The sequence below is a fragment of the Dipodomys ordii genome, unplaced genomic scaffold, assembly GCF_000151885.1.
Source record: "Dipodomys ordii isolate 6190 unplaced genomic scaffold, Dord_2.0 Scaffold1, whole genome shotgun sequence".
NCBI lineage: Eukaryota > Metazoa > Chordata > Mammalia > Rodentia > Heteromyidae > Dipodomys > Dipodomys ordii.
Window position 1 is genome coordinate 23,815,337 of NW_012267217.1, and position 19,808 is coordinate 23,835,144.

General features: G+C 38.6%; 1 protein-coding gene across 1 annotated transcript; it reads left to right on the top strand.

Annotated features, from left to right (window-relative positions):
• Positions 1-35: 35 nt before the first annotated feature.
• On the top strand, positions 36-19,509 carry Gpalpp1 (GPALPP motifs containing 1). The gene is made up of 8 exons (XM_013026414.1): positions 36-220; positions 2,627-2,759; positions 3,428-3,529; positions 6,346-6,451; positions 10,353-10,490; positions 10,898-11,062; positions 13,247-13,345; positions 19,078-19,509. Exons 1-8 carry the CDS (start codon positions 133-135, stop codon positions 19,294-19,296), a joined length of 1,050 nt encoding a protein of 349 aa, XP_012881868.1. The 5' UTR covers positions 36-132; the 3' UTR covers positions 19,297-19,509.
• Positions 19,510-19,808: the final 299 nt, after the last annotated feature.

The window sequence follows — 19,808 nt, forward strand, 5'->3', positions numbered from 1 at the left end:
AACCACAGGCTGCAACGTCATCGGTCGGCGCCGGAAAAACTTCCGACATTCGCCGCGTTAGCGGACTGCCTTTTAGCAGGATTTGACGTGCGCGGCTGAACTTGTGTGCCCGAACCTTGTCCGCCACCGCGGATGGCGAGGGACCTGATCGGACCAGCGCTGCCCCCTGGCTTCAAGGCCAGCGGGACCTCGGAGGACGAGGAGCGAGACCCGAGCCCCGGTAAGCGGCCGCGTGTTGAGCCCGACCCTGTCCCTGGAGGCAGTCTGGGCATCCGAGGGCGGCGGAGTGGGGTTCCAGTGCACCCCGACCAGAGCCAACTCTCCATCCCTGGCCGTAGCGGGCGGGGGCGGGGGGGCGGAGAGGCTCCTCGCGAACTGCTTCAGCTTGAGGGAAAAACAACAACAGCAACACCACAGCACTGAACAGAAGCTGGATACCCTGCTAATTGATCAAAACGTATTCAGTCATCTAATCCTCCCAAGCAACTTTATAAGGAGAACGGTGTTATCCTCATGATACAAATTGGCACCTTGAAGCTGGGGGCGAGTCACAGATCACACCCTTATTGGTGAAGCTCAAAATAGAACGAAGCCATTTCCCTCTTCTCTGTCCCAGGTTGCCACTCGCCTACTAGATCAGTGCAGAAAACCCCATGTCCTCCAGCCCTAGGCCTGCCTTCCTAGCCTGACGCACCGCCTAGCACCAAAGCAAAAGTGTCCGCACACTTCACCAACGCTAAGCTCCCTTTGGTCTCTGATTGGATTCTTAGGTAAACCAATCTACAAACTCCAACCAATCCTGAAACTCTCCCAAACGTTTTTGTGCCTTCCTCTTTATCCTCAGCGTTTTTCTCTCTGTAATCCACTGTATCTAAATAATTTGTTGATGTTTGCATCTTCACTATTTCCTTATGGTCTTGTTTCTTAAAGTATAACGGGCACTCTCGGGTGCTTCCAGCAAGTTTGTTCTCACTTGTATACTGGGGGTGACATTAAGTTGGCTCAGTGGTAGAGTGCTTGCCTCGCTTGCATGAGGCCCTGGGGTTTGATTCCTCAGCACTACATAAGCAGAAAAACAAAAACCGGAAGTGGCACTGTGGCTCAAGTTGTAGGGCCCTAGCCTTCAGCTGAAGAGCTGAGAGACAGCGCCCAGGCCCAGAGTTCAGCCCCCCCCCCCCAATGACCGATCAAAAAAAAGAAGAAAAGAATATCCCGCTGTGTGCCAGTGACTCTCGCCTGTAATCCTAGCTACTTCAGAGCCTGAGATCTGAGGATCAAGATTACAAAGCCAGCTTGGGCAGGAAAGTCCATGAGACTCCTAATCTCCACTTAACTACCCAAAAGCCAGAAGTAGAACTGTGCCTCAAATGGTAAAGCGCTAGCCTTGAGCAAAAAAATATTCAGGGCTAGAGTCCATGCCCTGAGTTCAAGCCCCAGGACCCATATTGGGGGGGGGGGATCCCAAGGGGAGATCCCAAACATTTATGAATCAAATTTTGCTTTTTTTTTTACCTCGATATGATGTTTTTACTACAGGTTTCCTTCCAGCTTTCATTTCTGATAGAGCCATTTTAAAAGGTCTTTTTATTTTAGCAAAGAAATTTCTATTCAACTTAAGATTGAAGAAAAGTGTGGGTAAATTCCATTGAGTGACCAATTCTGCAATTCATTTACTCATTTTACTGTTGACTGGCATTTTAGTAGTTTCTATTTTTGGCTGTTATAAAAAGTGATGTGTGGCTCATGCCTGTAATCCTAGCTATTTAGGTAGCTGAGATCTGAGGATCATAGTTTGAAGCCAACTAGTTTGAAGTCCATGAGACTATTGTCTCCAATAAACAACTCAGAAAAAGTCAGAAGTGGTGCTGTGGCTCAAATGGTAGAGTGCTATCCTTGAACACAGAGAGGCTCAGGGACAGTGCCCAGGCCCTGAGTTCAAGCCCCAAAACTGGCAAAAAAAAAAAAAAAGTGATTCTTTGCATTATAATACATGTTTTATGTTAGATACCCCGGGGTTTGAAGTCCTGTCTATTTAGCCAAGTTCTTAGTATGTATAAGAACTGTATATTTTCCCTAATATTCGTGGTACAATTTTGGCAGGTACAATAACTTGATGTTACCAGAGAAATTATGTTATTTTTTTATGGTTTTAAGTGTGGGCATTAACGAAGTTTTTTTTAATTTTATTAAAAAATGGTATAATGCCAGGTGCTGGTGGCTCACACTTGTAATCCTAGCTACTCAAAAGGTTGAGATCTAAGGATCTCTGTTCAAACTCAGCCCAGGCAAGTTAATCCATGAGACTCTTATCAACTAATCACCAAAAGGCTAGAAGTAGAGCTATGGCTCAAATGATAGAGCACCAGCCTTAGTAAAATACCTACGGGGTAGAACCAGGCCCCAGTATCAGTACAAAAAGGGGGAGAGGATTATAAGATAAAGTGATTACATTCCTGGAGTTGGAAAGGATAAAACCACTGTGCATGAAACAGGACCAAATCTTATGAAAGTCCATAAAAAACGATCCATAGCCAGCTGTGACTTTCAGGAAAGAAAGTGAAAACTTAGTGAGGAAGGTTCAGTGAAACAGTTGTGGCTGCTTATGTTACATGCAACAAATCTTCAGTTGCAGGACCAGCTCTGCCCCCTAATTATAAAAGCAGTAGTTCAGATTCATCAGACAGCGATGAGGACAGCAGTTCTTTATCTGAAGAAAGAAATCAAGAATCTGAAGAAGACGACAGTGGGCCAACTGCAAAGTAAGTCTTTTAAGTTATATGATAAATCAAAAATATAAGTTGGCTAGAACACATAGCTTGTAAAGGAATATGGATTTAGATTTCTACAACATGGGAAAAAATAATCTCATATATAATTTGATCATAAACAGAGGAGTTTATTATAGTGATATATAGCTGTCGAGATATCTAGAATTTCAGTAATTTTTTATGATGGTGAGGATTATACATGGTAGAAAAGTAATCTTACCTCTAAGTTACATCCTCAGCCTAGTAAAATTCTTATATATGGGACTTTTTCCCCTAAGGTATTATTCAGATGAGTAAATGTTCTAAACATTCTAGCCGTAGACTCTTTTTTAGAGGCTTTTCTATTTAATACTAGATGTGTAATTTATTAGTTATTTATTTCTTTAGAAATTAAAATTTTCCACCAGGAATCAGTGGCTCACCTTTAATCCTAACTACTCAGGAGGTTGAGATCTGAAAGATCATAATTTGAGGCCTGCCAGGGCAGAATAGTCCATGAGACATAATCTCCAAAATAGCCATCCAAAAGTAGCGTGGGCAGTGTGGTAGAATACCAGCCAAGCAAGCAAGTAGAACAAGTTTGAGGCCTTAAGTTCAAACTTCTCTCTCTCTCTCTGTGAAAATTTTCTCAAAATAAGGTTACACTGTTATTTTTCCAGAAAACAAAGGAGAAACCAGGATGATGATGATGATGATGAAGAAGGATTTTTTGGACCAGCCCTTCCTCCTGGATTTAAAAAGCAGGATGATTCTCCACCAAGGTGATAATTAATGTGTGATGTTTCAGGCCAGTCTTTTTAAAATATTGCCACCAGTGTCTATTAATTCATGATAGACTTGTCAAATTGTTTTTTTTAATATACATATTTCCATAGCATTTGAAAAGTCGTTCATAGGGGAAAGTAGTTGTTTTTTATAATAATAAAAGTGATGATTATTTGCACATTTATGACATAGATTATAGAAAACTTCCATATCTCTTAGTTTCACTCTCACAAAAGTAGTGGGAGACTGGATGGGACAGCACCCTTCCTCCCTTTCAAAAAGATAAAGTAATACAAGCAGGCATGTACAGACATTATAGGTGTAGAATCTTTCATCTAAAAGTCTAAAATCCAAAATTCTACAAAATCCAGCACATTTGAGTACCAACTTGATACCACAGGTCTGATGGCTCAGTGTATTCAAACCTTGTTTCATACATTAAAAAATGTTTAGTATTGTACTTTTAGGCTGTATGTATATGATGTGTATGAAACATGGGTTTTAAGGTTAGACCTGGATCCTGAGATGTCTCATTTTTATATATATATATATATATATATATATATTCCAAAATCTGAAATGTGGAACACTTCTGTTTCCCAACATTTTTAATAAAGGATATTTAACTATATTTAGATTTAAAGCAGTTTCTTAAGAATTACATTTTAACAAAATGATAAAAATCTATATGTGAAATAAATAACCAGTGGCATATATTGAGGGTCAAAAGCCTCTAATATAGTCATAATCATGCTGTAGTTATGTTTACTATATTTTAAGATTTTTGTATACTGTTAGTTTTATCTCCACAGATTCCCTCAGGCCAGAAAAATAAACTAATTGTATGTGTAGCTGTTCTGAAAAATGTACTAAGAGCAGGGTCCTGGTGGCTCATGTCAGTAACCCTAGCTACTTGAAAGGCTAAAAATTACTGTTTGAGACTGACCCCAACAGAAAAACTCAAGAGACTTCTTTTCGGCCCATAGTTGAATGCAGTGGTGTGTACCTGGCATCCTACCTTTGTAGAGGCTGAGATCAGGGAGATCACAATTTCATGCCAGCCCTGGGCAGAAAAGTCTATGAGACAGTCTCAGTGGAAGAAGCTGGACATGGTGGCATGCACCTGTCATCCTAGCTACCAAATGAAACATAAGATAAGCAGATTGCTATACAGGCACAACCTGGGAAGGAAGCAAGACCCTATCTCAAAGACAGAATAGAGGCATGGCTTAGCAGTAGAGGATTTGCCTAGCAAGTATGAGGCCCTGAGTTCAAACCTCAAAACCTCCAAAGAACTAGAAAATTGTACTCAGAAATAAAACATGTATAAAACAAGTATACTTCCTTTAGTTAATTGAACCTTTCTAACAACACCAAACTTCCCTGTCTTTCATATGCAAAATTGTTAAGCTTAGGGAGAATATATGAACCAAAACAGAACCCAGAATTTCTGATGATTCTCTAACTTGAACACATGACAACCTGGAAAACTTGGCTTGGGACTTGTCCTCTGGACTGGTAACATGCACCCAGTGACAACTGTAGGAAAAATATTGTCATAAAAGCAAGGATGAAGAAGCTAAAAAGTATAAAAGAGAATAGAAAATATGTTTTCTCTTTTATTTTTTCACTACATATAGTAAGGTCCAGAATTCAGACATTCTCTCTTTTGACCTGATAACAGTCTCATCAGCATGTGGCAGTGGGCAGATCGAAAGACTAGGAGGCCTGGACTCAAGCTCCAGTTCAGTCACTTATAGTTTGTGTCTATCTTTAGATTTAAATTTTCCCAAAGTGGAGTGTGTTATACTGACCTGGGCTTGTTTAGGAAACAGAAAAGGGCCTGATTGAAATGTGATTAGCACAGCATCTTTTTTTCTATCCATAGGACTCAGTGAAGTAGGGAGTTAAATTCTTTTTTTTTGTTTGTTTTTGTTTTTGGGTCCGGTCATGGGACCTGAACTCTGGGCCTGGGCGCTGTCCCTCAGCTCTTCAGCTCAAGGCTAGCACTCTACCACTTGAGTCACAGCGCCACTTTCTGCTCTTTTTGCTTATGTGGTGCTGAGGAATCGAACCCAGGGCCTCATGCATGCAAGGCAAGCTCTCTACCACTGAGCCACCTTCCCAGCCCCTTTTTTTTGGGGGGGGGGGTCCGGTCGTGGGGCCTGAACTCTGGGCCTGGGCACTGCCCCTCAGCTCTTCAGCTCAAGGCTAGTGCTCTACCACTTGAGCCACAGCGCCACTTCCGGCTTTTTTCTTTTTGCTTATGTGTTGCAAAGCAAGCACTCTACCACTGAGCCACCTTCCCAGCCCCGGAGTTAAATTCTTCTATACTTCCATGCTGTTGCTGGATTATTAGTGAGGACAGGGTGTAGATCTGTATCCTGTCCTGGCACAGATTACTGGCATCTGTTGTGTGTGTCCTCAGAAAAATCCAGTTTAAACTTAAGTAGTTCTGACTGTAATTATAATGCTCTTAAGGTACTTTTTAGTGGACCATGAACATCAAACTAAAAAAGAGCCAAAGCACAAAACAGAAAAAGACTTCTACTAGTTAAAAGTACATCATAAAGCCATTATGAAATAATATTATCCTTTTTTTTACCTAGCATAATACTTTTAGAAAGCATGCATACACCAGTATCAAAAGAATACAGTAAGTTTTTTATTTAAACACCTAGTAAAAATAATGTATTAAATAAAATGCTTATTTTCAACATGAGTTATATCTAACTTTATTATTTTTGTGAACTGTTATTCTGAAAACAGCTTTTTCGTCAGGGAGAATGACAAAGGTCCATTTTTTTTTCAGGCCTATAATAGGTCCTGCATTGCCACCTGGCTTCATTAAATCTACTCAGAAAAGTGACAAAGGCAGAGAGGACCAAGGACAAGCATCAACATATTTCAACTCTAAGGTTTGGAACATTTTCATTTAACAAATAAGAGATAAAAAACTCAGAACCTCAGGATTAGATTGAGTAATGTAAGACTCAGTTATATTCAGATTGGTTTAAGATCGTAACATAGGTAGATGAACTCAAAAGCTATCCACAAATCTCAGGTTCTGTTGGTGCTATTTATCTTGGAAAAGGGAGTTTTAAAGCATTAGGAAAGTAGAACATGATGAAAAAATTTAAGGAATCATTGTGATTTGACCTGGAGGAGAGAAAACTATGGAGTTTGTTCTTTACCTTGAAGTTAGCTCTCTCTAACCAGATCTGTTACCTACAGATAACAAATACACTTGTGGAGAAGTGATTTTTTTATAAAACAATCAAATGATTTTATAGTAATATATGAAGGCTCTTTTTCTCCTAGCTGAAATGTGTATCATTTGAAATGTATTTTCTCCACGTGTGGATCTTAACCTCTGCCCTGGACTCATGAAATAGATACTATCTGTAGCTTACAGATAATAAGTGAAAGACCAAAAATAGTGGGTAACATACCCAGGTTTACACAATGTTTATTTATCAAAGCCAATTTTTATTTAGCAAACGCCTCTTCCTACAAGTGAATTCATGAATTCCTGCTCATCTCCACTGAAGAGTTAACAGTTAAAATGAGATTGTGAATGGAAATAAGGTGCAGTTGTAAAGACTGAACTTCAGAGTTATTTCCTCTGAGAAGTTTCTAAGAAACCAGCAAGGTGCCAAACACATACTCACAAAAATTAATCTGTCATCAAATTACAAGAAGGTTTTCTACAGATCTTCATTCACATTTGTTTGACCAAAATTTTACCAGATGTCCATGCCCAAGCTAGTTAGATGGGCAATAAGACTGAGACCAGAGTGATCGACAGAATTATCAACATTTTTCCCAGGAGTTACAAAAGAGGAAGAACAAAATGCAAGATTCTCTTTGCAGTAGAGAAGTTGTTGGTGGGGAGTATTTATTATCAGCCCGATCTGAAACCATGAAAACCAAGGTTTAGAGAGGTTAAATATGGGGCTGAGGGCATGGCTGAAATAGTAGAGTGCCTGCCTTGTAAATGTGAGGCACTGAGTTCAGTTTCCATTGTGATTTTTTTTTTAAATGTTTAGCAGGGCACACATGGTTCATCATATAATCCTAGACACTCCAGAGTATCCTCTGGAGTAGGGAAAGTTCAAGATTCAAGATCCACCCAGGCAAAAAAAGTTTACTATAAGCTTAACAATAAGCATGCCAGGCGCTGGTGGCTCATCTCATGCCTATAATCCTAGCTACTCAGAAGGCTGAGATCTGAGGATAGTGATTCAAAGCCAGCCGTGGCAGGAAAGTCCATGAGACTCTTATCTCCAATAAACCACTAGAAAATCAGAAGTGGTACTGGATCAAGTGGTAAAGTTCTAGCCTACCACTTGAGCTGAGGGACAACGTCCAAGCTCAGAGTTCAAGCCCCATGACCAACAAAAAGCAAAAAAACAATAAGCAAAAGCATGGCTTAAGTAATAGAGCACCAGCCTAGCAAGTAGGAGACCATGAGTTCAAACCTTAGTACAAAAAAAAAAAAAAAAAAAAGGTTAGCTAACATGTCTGCAATCACAGGGCTAATACCATTGTATTAGTTAATTATAATGTTAATAATTACAAATGAGGTCTTTAAGTCTAAATTTACAGTCCTTTATGTCCTAGAAGGATGTATAATATCTTGTTTTTCTGAATTAGATTAACGTAGATTTGGACTTAAGTTTTCTGTATTATGTCCATTTTTCCTATTGCATCTCCATTCCTCCATTTCATTTATGGTTCTCTTTATTTCTGAAAGTTTCTATCAAGACATGAGCTTTCATAAAGCTGTCTTTTATCAGATAGAAGTAATCATACCATTAGCTTATCCCACCATCTTAAACAATAATAATATATCTATTACATCTTTTATATTTGCCCTTTTTATTTCCTTAAGTATGTGTGGAATTAAAAATAAAGATAATGTCTGTGATATCAAGGAATTTCCTATAGTAGAGCTAAGCTATAAACACTTAAAGTTAAATCACTAATAGTTTAAAAACAGAGGAACTGCTGCCACTCAGTAAAGAATCCTGGACTAGGAATGTGGCTTAGTGGTAGAGTGCTTGCCTAGCATCTATGAAGCCCTGGGTTCCATTCCTCAGTACCGCATAACCAGAAAAATCCAGAAGTGGCACTGTGGTTCAAGTGGTAGAGTGCTAGCCTTGAGAAAAAGAAGCTCAAGGATAGTGCATAGGCCTTGTTCAAGCCCCAAGACTGGGAAAAAAAAAATCCTGCCTTTAGTCATGGAATATTAATTCTTAGATTCTAACTTCAGGCAAGCTGTGTATCCTTTCTTAATATGCTTATTTAAGCTTAAGTTTCCTCAGAAAGTTGTCTAAGGAATAAGTATGGCATTTTAATGCCAAATTCCATACATACTAAATGTGTGGGGAGGATTTAGAGGATAAATAATTGCTGAATTGTTGCTGTAAAAACAATCAGGGTGCAGCGAGAAGAAAACTCATTGAAAGTAAACTACACTTGGGTGATTTGTGGGGAAGGAAAGCAATATGCTGGGCCCCAGTAGCTCACTCCTGGAATCTTAGCTACTTAGGAGTCTGAGATCTAAGAATCTCAACTTGAAGCCAGCCAGGGCAGGAAAGTTCCATGAAAGCCAGAAGTGTCACTGTGGCTCAAGTTGTAGAGCACTAGCTTTGAGCAAATAAGCTCAGGGACAATGAGCAGTTCTGAGCTCAAGCCCCAGGATGGACACACACACACACACACACACACACACACACACACACACAATGAGCAGTTCTGAGCTCAAGCCCCAGGATGGACACACACACACACACACACACACACACACACACACACACACACACACGGACAATGAGCAGTTCTGAGCTCAAGCCCCAGACGGAGACACACACACACGCACACACACACACACACACACACGGACAATGAGCAGTTCTGAGCTCCACACACGGACAATGAGCAGTTCTGAGCTCAAGCCCCAGGACGCGCGCACACACACACACACACACACACACGGACACGGACACGGACAATGAGCAGTTCTGAGCTCAAGCCCCAGGACGCGCACACACACACACACACACACACACACACACGGACAATGAGCAGTTCTGAGCTCAAGCCCCAGGACGGACACACACACACACACACACACACACCTCCTGATCTGACTAGTTAGAAGAAGAAAAAAAAGAATCATCTGACAGTGTGAAGGACGATCAGATTATTGTTATCCATCACAAAAAGTCTCTTAGAGGACAACAACAGCCTCCCAAGCCTACTGTATATAGCATATATATGTAACAGACCCACAAAGAGAAAATGCTTATCATATTTAATAAGAACAAGCTGAACTCCATGATAACAATGCTATTTTACCTTTGGGGTAAGTGAGGTACTCTGGACCACTTCGATGTAGGTCAGTGTTTTGTGTTATTACACAGTACTTCTGTTTCATGAAGGCTGAAAAATATGCCTTGCTTGCTCACATCTTCCAAAGCACTCTTTATGTACCAACAGTAAAATTTGATTTTGCCTGTGTCATCACTGATAATTGGTTAAAAAATAAAAAGGAATACTTTTGATAATTCTGAGGCTGTATCTGTGTCTACCAAGAGGAAAGTTAATATAATAGCCTACTTGCCATGGGTTTGTCATTTCTGCATGATACACTTGAAAAGGAAAAGCTCATCATGGTTTAGGGATGAGCCAATAAATTGTTTGGCTTTTTGTTCTGTTGTCTATGGGTAATCCACTTCAGTTTGAGTAATGTAGGATCTATTTCTATACCTGGTGATCTCTTCTTGGACTAAAGATTATATCTTGTTTTAAAAGGACACAGACAGCAGTGAAGATGAAAATGAAGATATTGTTGGACCAATGCCTGCAAAAGGACCAGTTAACTACAGTGTAACAGCAGAATTTGAAAAAAGGGCCCAGAGAATGAAAGAAAAATTAACGAAAGGAGATGATGTAAGTTTATGAAACCTTTTAAGAAATAAACTTCACAAATCAAAATTCTAAATTTTAAAAACTAAGTAAATATATACCACTTATAATCTTAATATTATATGTGTATGTATGTCTGTGTCTGTACATGTATACATGTTGAAATTTAAGATCTTTATACCCCAGAAACTACAAAGGGAAAAATTGGTGACATTGTCTACTAAAAATATTCTGTATGGCAAAAGATAGACAAAAGAATAACAAATTGGGTAAAGTATTTCCTAATATATACTGCAAATGTATATCATAAAAGCAGTCTATTGGAGTTTTTAAGCAAATGTAAAATCTCATTTTGAAAAATATAATTGTACAGTATTATCTACATATACTGTCCATGGTGCTTTCTTTTCAACTTTTTTTTTCTGTTAAAGGATTCATCTAAACCAATTACAAGAGAATCATGGATGACTGAGCTTCCTCCAGAAATGAAAGATTTTGGTCTTGGGCCAAGAACTTTTAAGAGAAGAGCTGATGACAAGTCTGGAGATCGATCAATCTGGACAGATACTCCAGCAGACAGGGAGAGGAAAGCTAAGGTGGGAGATTTTATTTGTTTGTATATTGGTCTACTTATGAATTTTGTCTGTGTCGGCTCTGTTTTGCTAAGGCCAAAGTATTAAAATGTTCTCCTTTGGGGAGTTAGGATTCTAAAGGAAAAATGCACATTTTCCTCCAAAGAGTAATTACGAGACAGACTGTTATTTACTATTTTCCAATCAATAGTCTCTCATAAAGCTTCAGCTCTAAGTCATGGGTTAGTTTACCTTGTCTTATAGTAGAAGCACTTTTTTCTGGGGCTGTCACAAAGATCCCATTTTTGACCTTTCTAAATCCAAACTTCCTAGTTTTCATATTCCATAAACTGTCTGTCTGAAAATGTATCTTTTAAAATATCTTGAAAAGAAAACCAAATTTTCAGATTAACTAGCAAATTCCAACCTAGAGAATCTCCCAGAATGACTGGAATCAGTTGTGCCAAAGTCCATGTGACTGCCAACATAGGTAAGAAGCATCCTCATCAAAATGCTACAGTATAAAAATTGTTTTTTTCTGCCTCTTCTTAAGTCTTCCTGTTTGTTATAAAAATAAAAAACTCAAGTGTCCTCGGCACTGCTCCTTAAATTGACACTACCTAAGGGTGTAATTCCCATGAAATGTCCCACGTAAGACTTAAATGCTTCATTTTGATCTAAATAGTCCCATACTTACTTCATCTGCTATTAACTGTGATCCTTACTCCTAGAATTCTCAGGATCATTATTCTCTTCCTGTAATTATGAGATCAGTACTTGTGTCAGGCATGTTTGGTGATGGTAGAAAGGTGAAATAGCTTTCCTAAGGACCTTTCTCTTGTAAAGAGGTGGTTATGAAGTGGGAGGGTTATTTTTATGTTGCTAGTATTTTTGTGGTTATCCTGGGGTTGAAATCACAGGTTCCCTGATTCATTGAAATCTCTACACTTTATCATTTGCTTGTACATTTGACAACATTACAAATTCCCTTTGATCCTTAGATTCAAAAAAAGTCTCAGAACAGTCATTGAATGTACATGGGGGAGATAAAATGTATACATGAGCCACACACATTAAAAGGTTATTATTAGAAGCATTTCTCAGCTGATTTTTTTGAGACTGAACTCAGAGCCTCATACTTGCTAGGAAAGTGCTGTACAGTTGGAGCCATACCTCCAGTTCCTTTGCTTTCCATTTGTTTTCAGATAGCACCTTGTACTTTTGCCCAGCTTTCCTCAGACTATGATTCTCTTGTCTCAACTTCCCTGGGATTACAGGCATGCACCATACAAGACTTGTTTGTGAGATCGGATCTTGCTAGTTTTAACCCATCTGGCCTTAAATGAAGATGTTTCTGTCTCTTCCTCCTGAGTAGATGGGATTTTAGAAATGTGCCACCATGCCAGCTCTCTCTATAGCTTCAATGATACTTCTTGCCCCTTTTGCTCTGGTTATGTTTGAAATAGGGTCTCCTTTTTTTGCCTCTACCACTAACTATCCTTTTTATCTTAGCTTCTTATGTAACTACATGACAAGTATGTACCACTATAGCTAGCTTTTTTTATTAGTTGAGACGAGGTCTCATGAACTTTTTGCCCTGGCTAGCTTCAAACCAAGATCCTCCCAATTTCTACCTCAAAATAGCTAGGATTATAGACATAAGCCACCTGCCCCAGCTCTTTTTACTGTTTTTAAAAGCAGATGATCAATAGCTGGATGCTGGTGGCTCACACCTGTAATCCTAGCTACTAGGAGGTGGAGATCTGAGGATTGTGCTTCAAAGCCAGCCTGGGCAGGAAAGTCTATGAAACTCTTTATCTCTAATTAACTACAAGAAAACTGGAAGTGGCGCTGTGGCTCAAGTAGTAGAGTGCTGGCCTTGAGCTGAAGAGCTCTTGGACAGCATCTAAGCCCAGAGTTCAAGCCCCACAGCTGACAAAAAGAGAAAGAAAATAGGTGATAGATTTCTTTTAAGCCTCATTTTCCTACATCTTGTTATTTTTAGTCAAAACTCACCCTAGATTAGTAAATAGGTAATTTCTTCCAGTTAGTTGGTTGATTAGAAATTTTGTTTACAAAATAGGCTACTCATGAATTGGTTTCTTCAAATATGTAAAAATCTCTAACTGGAAGGAATTTACTAGCCTAGATGAGGTTATAAGATTTCTTTTTATCTTGGGTAATACATTATCTGTGTTTGTTCTTCAGGAAACACAAGAATCAAGGAAGTCATTGGGTAAGAAGGATGAAGACCACATACCATCAGCAAGAGATAAGAGGTTGGCTGAGCAAGTGTCTTCGTACAATGTAAGAACTTTTTTAAACACCTTTATTAGATCTAATTCACTCTTATAGTACATACAATTCAGTGGTTTTCTTACCATAGTCAATTTTAGGACGTTTTTTGCACCTCAAAAAGAAACGGTGTACCCTCATCACAGCCCTCTGTCACACAGCATCTCCTTCCAGCCATAAGCAACAACCGATCTTTCTTGTCTGTCTTCACAGATTCCCATTTTGTAAATTGACATAAATTAATTTTACAAAGACATTTTATTGTGATATTTCAGTAGCTATCTATAATGTACTCTGATTGCCTTTGCCCCTGTATTACTGTTCCCTTTTTTTTTTTTTTTTTTTTGGTGCTGGTCTTTAGGCGCTTAAACTTAGGGCCTGGGCATTGTCCCTGGGCTTTTTAGCTTAAGGCTAGTGCTCTGCCATTTGAGCCACAACTCCACTTCTGACTTCTTGGTGGTTAATTGGAGATAAGAATCTCACAGACTTTCCTTCCCTGAGCTGGCTTAGAAGAGTGAGCCTCAGATTTCAGCCTCCTGAATAGCTAGGATTACTGTATAGGTTTGAGCCACTAACGCTCAACTATATTACTCTTTCTTATAGTAAATACAAGACTTTGAGTTTAAAAAATAAATGTATGGCGAACTAAGGTCAGTATTCACTTGGCACTTACCTTTTTTTTTTTTTTTGGTCAGTCATGGAGGCATAAACTCAGGGCCTAAGCACTGTCCTGAACTTTTTCACTCAAGCTAGCGCTCTACCACTTTGAGGCTTAGTGCCACTTCCAGTTTTCCAGTAGTTAATTGGAGATAAGAATTTCACAGACTTTCCTGCCTAGACTGGCTTCAAACCTTAATCCTCAGATCTCAGCCTTCTGAGTAGCTAGGTTTACAGGTGAGAGCCACTAGTACCTAGCTCACTTTTTTTTTTTAAGTTATAATCCCTCTTACTCTTAAAAAACTGGGCTGGGAAGGTGGCTCAGTGGTAGAGTGCTTGCCTTGCATGCATGAGGCCCTGGATTCGATTCTTCAGCACCATATAAGTAGAAAAAGCTGGAAGTGGTGCTGTGGCTCCAGTGGTAGAACGCTAGCCTTGAGTTGAAGAGCTGAGGGACAGTGCCCAGGCCCAGAGTTCAGGCCCCATGACTGGCAAAAAAAATACTTAACGAGTGTTCCAGCTCAAATAATAAATGTAAATCACTTTCTCTCTTCCTAGTAGTTCAGTAAATGAAAAGTTATATAAAAATTGATTTGTTGGGTATATATTGGCCTGAATTGTGAACAATCAATCATATATAAAGCATTTTTGGAAACTGACCAAAAAAATCAACCCTCAAGGGACTTTTATGAAAACTGTCAGCTCAGTGATTGAAGTTTTGTTTTGTATTTTTGTCCATTGTGGGGCCTGAACTTGGCCTGGGCTCCTCAGCTCAAGGCTAGCACTCCACCACTTGAGCCACAGCACCACTCCTGGCTTTTTCTGCTTATGTGATGCTGAGGAGTTGAACCCAGGGCCTTGTGCATGCAAGGCAAGCAGTCTACCACTCAGCCACCTTCCCAGCCCCTAAGTGATTGAAGTTTTAGCACAACTGAACACATCACTTTTGGGGTCATTGGCCATAAAGATTTTAACATTCAGGATAATTTAGTGTGAAAGACAACTGGTTGAACCACAAAATGTGTGAAGACTATGCTACAAAATCAACCTAGCAATTGCCTTCCCTTCTTTTTTTTTGGTGGGGGGGGAGGTCCAGTAGTGGGGCCTGAACTCTGGGCCTGGGCGCTGTCCCTCAGCTCTTCAGCTCAAGGCTAGCGCTCTATTACTTGAGCCACAGCGCCACTTCCGGCTTTTTTCTTTTTGCTTATATGGTGCTGAGGAATCAAACCCAGGGCCTCATACTTGCAAGGCAAGCACCACTGAGCCACCTTCCCAGCCCCAGGATAATTTTTAAAGCTGTATATAATGGGAAATTTTAAGCTTTGTGTCAAAGAAGAAATGATAATGAAAGTTAGAAAATACCTAGACCTGAATGAAAACAAAATTACATCTCAAATCCTATCATATGCCATATATAGTAGTACCTCGAGCCACAGTTTATAAAACAATAATGAGTTATGTTAAAAGAATGGCTTAAAATTAACAAGCTAGCTCGTTTTCCAACCTGACTTTCTTAAAAAAACAAACACATCTACACTATAACTCTATAGTATTTACTCTAAGTAAATATACCCCGGGGTATTTACTTAAGATGAATGAAAATATATCCACTCAACGAATGCCTTATTCATATTAGTCTCAAAAAGACACAATGCTTTATTCATAGTAGTCTTAAAAAAGACACAAAAATGTTCACAGAAGCTTATTCATAATAGCTGTTACTACAGTCCAGGATCCATTGACAAAAGAAAAATCGAGCTGTAAAATACAACAAATTAAAATAAATGACAAATGTGGATGAATCAAAGTCATTATGCTGAGTGATTAGTCTTACACAGACAAACACATGTTCGTGATTCAGTTTATCTGAAGTTCTATAATATGCAGAATGAATAATACATGGCAGAAAATAACATAATGGAGGTTGTTGGAGTAGGAATATGGGATTTGACTAGGAAGTGGCGTAGGAAACTTTCTGGAGTGAAGGAAATATACTAATCTTGATTCGATTTTGAATTATAAAACAATATGTACTTAATATTTGCAAGTTTCATTACATTTTAAGTTTATCTTAGAAAAAAATGTATAAGCAAATACTTGAACAGTAGTTAGTGAATGTGTTTGAAGTACTTAGGGTGACATGAAATGGCCTGCAGTTTAGGTTAAAATGCATCAAAAAACTAGGGTTTTAATCTCATGCTGATATTCTGGTTACTTATTAAGAAATCGACCTTTTCAAAATATTACTATAGTCTTAAAACTAGAATACTTTATAGTCCTACCTTTTTATAAACTGAAATTTTAAAACATGAAAACAAAACAAAAAGCATCATCCAGAATGATGAGTTTACAAGAGCTATTGAGAAAACCATCCCATTCAAAATAAACTCTTCGAAGTTTTGGTTTGTTTTTTTGTTTTTTGGTCCAGTCATGGGGCCTGAACTCTAGACCTGGATGCTGTCCCTCAGCTCTTCAGCTCAAGGCTAGCGCTCTACCACTTGAGCCACTTCTGGCTTTTTTCTTTTTTCTTATGTGATGCCGAGGAATCGAACCCAGGACCTCATGCATGCAAGGAAAGCGCTCTACTACTGAGCGCTCTACTACTACCTTCCCAGCCCCTTTGAAGTTCTATAAATGGTTAGAAAGCACAAACTTTTTCCAGTTTTGTTTTTGGTGCTCGAGATTGAACCCATATATGCTAATCACATGCCCTACTCAGCTATATTGTCAGCCCTCATCTTTGTTAAATGATTAACTGTGAAAAATCAGCTAGATTTTTTTTAAAGCAAAGTTATCTCTACATTAATTGACTTTCAACTTGTACTTAGGATTTTCAGAGTACTGTTTTTCTAGTTTTTTTAAAAAATTGATCTTATAAAGGTGATACACAGAGGGGTTATGGTTAGATAAATCAGGTGGAGTACATTTCTTTTTTCTTTTTTTTTGTCGGTCGTGGGGGCTGAACTCTAGGCCTGGACGCTGTCCCTCAGCTATTCAGCTCAAGGCTAGCACTCTACCACTTGGGCCGCAGCACCACTTCTGGCTTTTTTCTGCTTTATGTGGTGCTAAGGAATCGAACCCAGGGCCTCATGCATGTGAGGCAAGCACTCTACCGCTGAGCCAATTTCCTAGCCCTACAGTACATTTCTTTTTGGAAAATGTCAGCCCTTCCCTCTCTCTCCCCCAGTCTTTCCCTAACATTCCCACCTACAAGTTATATAGCTCATTTTCAAAATAGTATCCAGTAAGTACCATTGCTGCATATTTTTCACTCTTTGTCCCTCCATTTACCCTCCTAAAGATATATAAACAAACAGAACAAAAAGAAAAGGAAACAAAAATAGCAAAAAAGAAAAAAAAACCTCTTATTTCCATTTCCTGTTCATTTCAATAAATATTATTTTGTATAATCAGACGCATATAGGCATTCTGCCTTTCTGTTCCTCTCCTAAGCATTATCCCCCTTTGGTCTCACTGTGTGACTGTCTAGAGACCTGTATAAAATTATTATGTTCCCATGTACTTTAGATCTAGCTTCCACATATGTGCCATTTGTCTCTCTGAGTTTGGCTTACCTCACTTAACATGATTTGTTCCAGGTCCATCCATTTCCCTGCAAATGGAAAAATACTATTCTTTCTAATGGCTGTGTAAAATTCCATTTTGTATAGGTACCACATTTTTTTGGATCCATTCATTTGTTGTAGGACATGTGGGCTGTTTCCACAACTTAGCTATTGTGAATAGTACAGCAGTTTTCCTATGTTTTTAAAGTAATTTTTTAATAGTTGAGCACTAGTTTGGTTCTGTGTGTCACACTGAAAAATCACATCAAAACCAGGCCAACTATATACCTTTAACAACTGATTAAAAAATAATAATTTATGGTCTGGGAGTATAGTTCAGTGGTAAAACACTTGCCCAGAATGCTCAAGCTGGGTACCTTTATGAGTTGAATTGTTTCAATTGTAGTTTTGTGTGTTCATTTGTCTCTATTGTTTAACTTATTATTATAAGGAATCAGTACATCAAACAATCAGTTCATAACTCTTATTTTTCTCCATTTTATTTGTATTTTGTTCCACTTTATACAGTTTTGCTCATCAATATAATTCATTTCCCCATTTCCCCTACTTTACTTTAGGTAAATGGGGTCCTTACCACTCCATCCTTTCTCATGTGTCTATACTAGTATTAACAGACTTTCTTCTTTATTTTCTTTAGTTCTTTCTAACATCTACATGCCCTCTCCTTTCATCTTTTTAGCTTGTCATTCTTCCTTATTAATATTTACCTCTTTTGTTGAGTTAATGCCTTCTGTCTTATTTTGATTAGCATATATTAATTGTACAGAGGGGTTTCATTGTGATATTTCCATGCACATATATAATATCCTTTAGTAAATTTACCTCCTTATAACAACTTCATTAAGGAGTTACCTCATTAGCATGTGGAAATTTGATGATAAGCCACCAAGTTTGTGTAGTGTAGCTTTTTTGCATTTAGACAAACTACAAGAAAGCATGACCTCCTCAGTGCATATTCCCTCTGATGGATCACCTCATTAGAACCTTGTTGATAAAAGCACCAGTTTCTGAGAGTCCCAGATGCTGGGGAAGTCAATTCTCCCAGTCTGTGGAGGAACTCAGGAATCTGAAGTTCTTTCAGCAGCTCAGAGATAGAGACCATGGATCTTCAAATACTTTTGTTTGTGATCCTTATCTACCAATGTACACTTCAGGGACCAGCATTCAGGAAGTTAGTGGAATCCTTTCATAACCATGTTTTGGTTTATCCTCTTCGTTAGTATTTAAGTAACATAATTAATTTGTTCCCCCTCCATCTTACTCTAATTTTACTGCATGACATGTAGATAATAAATACCTTCCATTTCTGTGGAAGTAAATTTGTCTCTGCTAGATACCTTTTGGGGTTTGGGAAAACCTGTTGGGTTTGTAAACAGCCCTCCTTAGTGAACACTGCTGCTGTATAATTGCTCTACTTTGTGATCATGTTCTCTACATAATCTATACAAGCTAAGGTATTTATTTTTTTGTTTATTTTTTTCCCTGCTCTCCTACCTCTAGGAATCCAAAAGATCAGAATCTCTTATGGACCTTCATCATAAAAAATTAAAAAATAAAGCTGCTGAAGATAAAAACAAGCCCCAAGAGAGAATACCATTTGACCGGGATAAGGATCTTAAGGTCAATCGGTTTGATGAAGCTCAGAAAAAAGCCCTAATAAAGAAATCTAGAGAACTAAACAGCAGGTTTTCACATGGCAAAGGCAACATGTTTTTATAAGTAAGTATATTTCAGTGAAGTACATGTTCTTACTTATCAATTTAAATCTTTCTGAATATCCTGTTGTCTACAATAATTATGTGCTAAAATGTATTTCCTTTTATAATAAAGTAAATTAAATCTTATTTTCTTTAGAAGTAAGTTGTGATTGTTGAAAAGTCAGCCTTATTGGATTAAAAATGTGAGTTCCTTGAAAAATAATCTTACCTTCATAATAACGTGTGAAGGAGTTGTTAAAAATGCTAAAGATGCCAGGCACTGGTGGCTCACACCTATAATCATACCATAGCTGTTCAGGAGGCTGAATTCTAAGGATTGTAGTTGGAAGCCAGCCTGGGCAAGAACATTAGTCAGACTCTTCTCTCTAATTAACTACCAAAAGACCGGAAATGGAGCTGTGGCTCAAATGATAGAGCTCTAGCTTTGAGGAACAAAAAGCTCAGGCACAGTGCCTATGCCCTGAGTTCAAGCCCAACAACCAGCCCAAAAAACAAACTCTAAAGAGAAAGGTC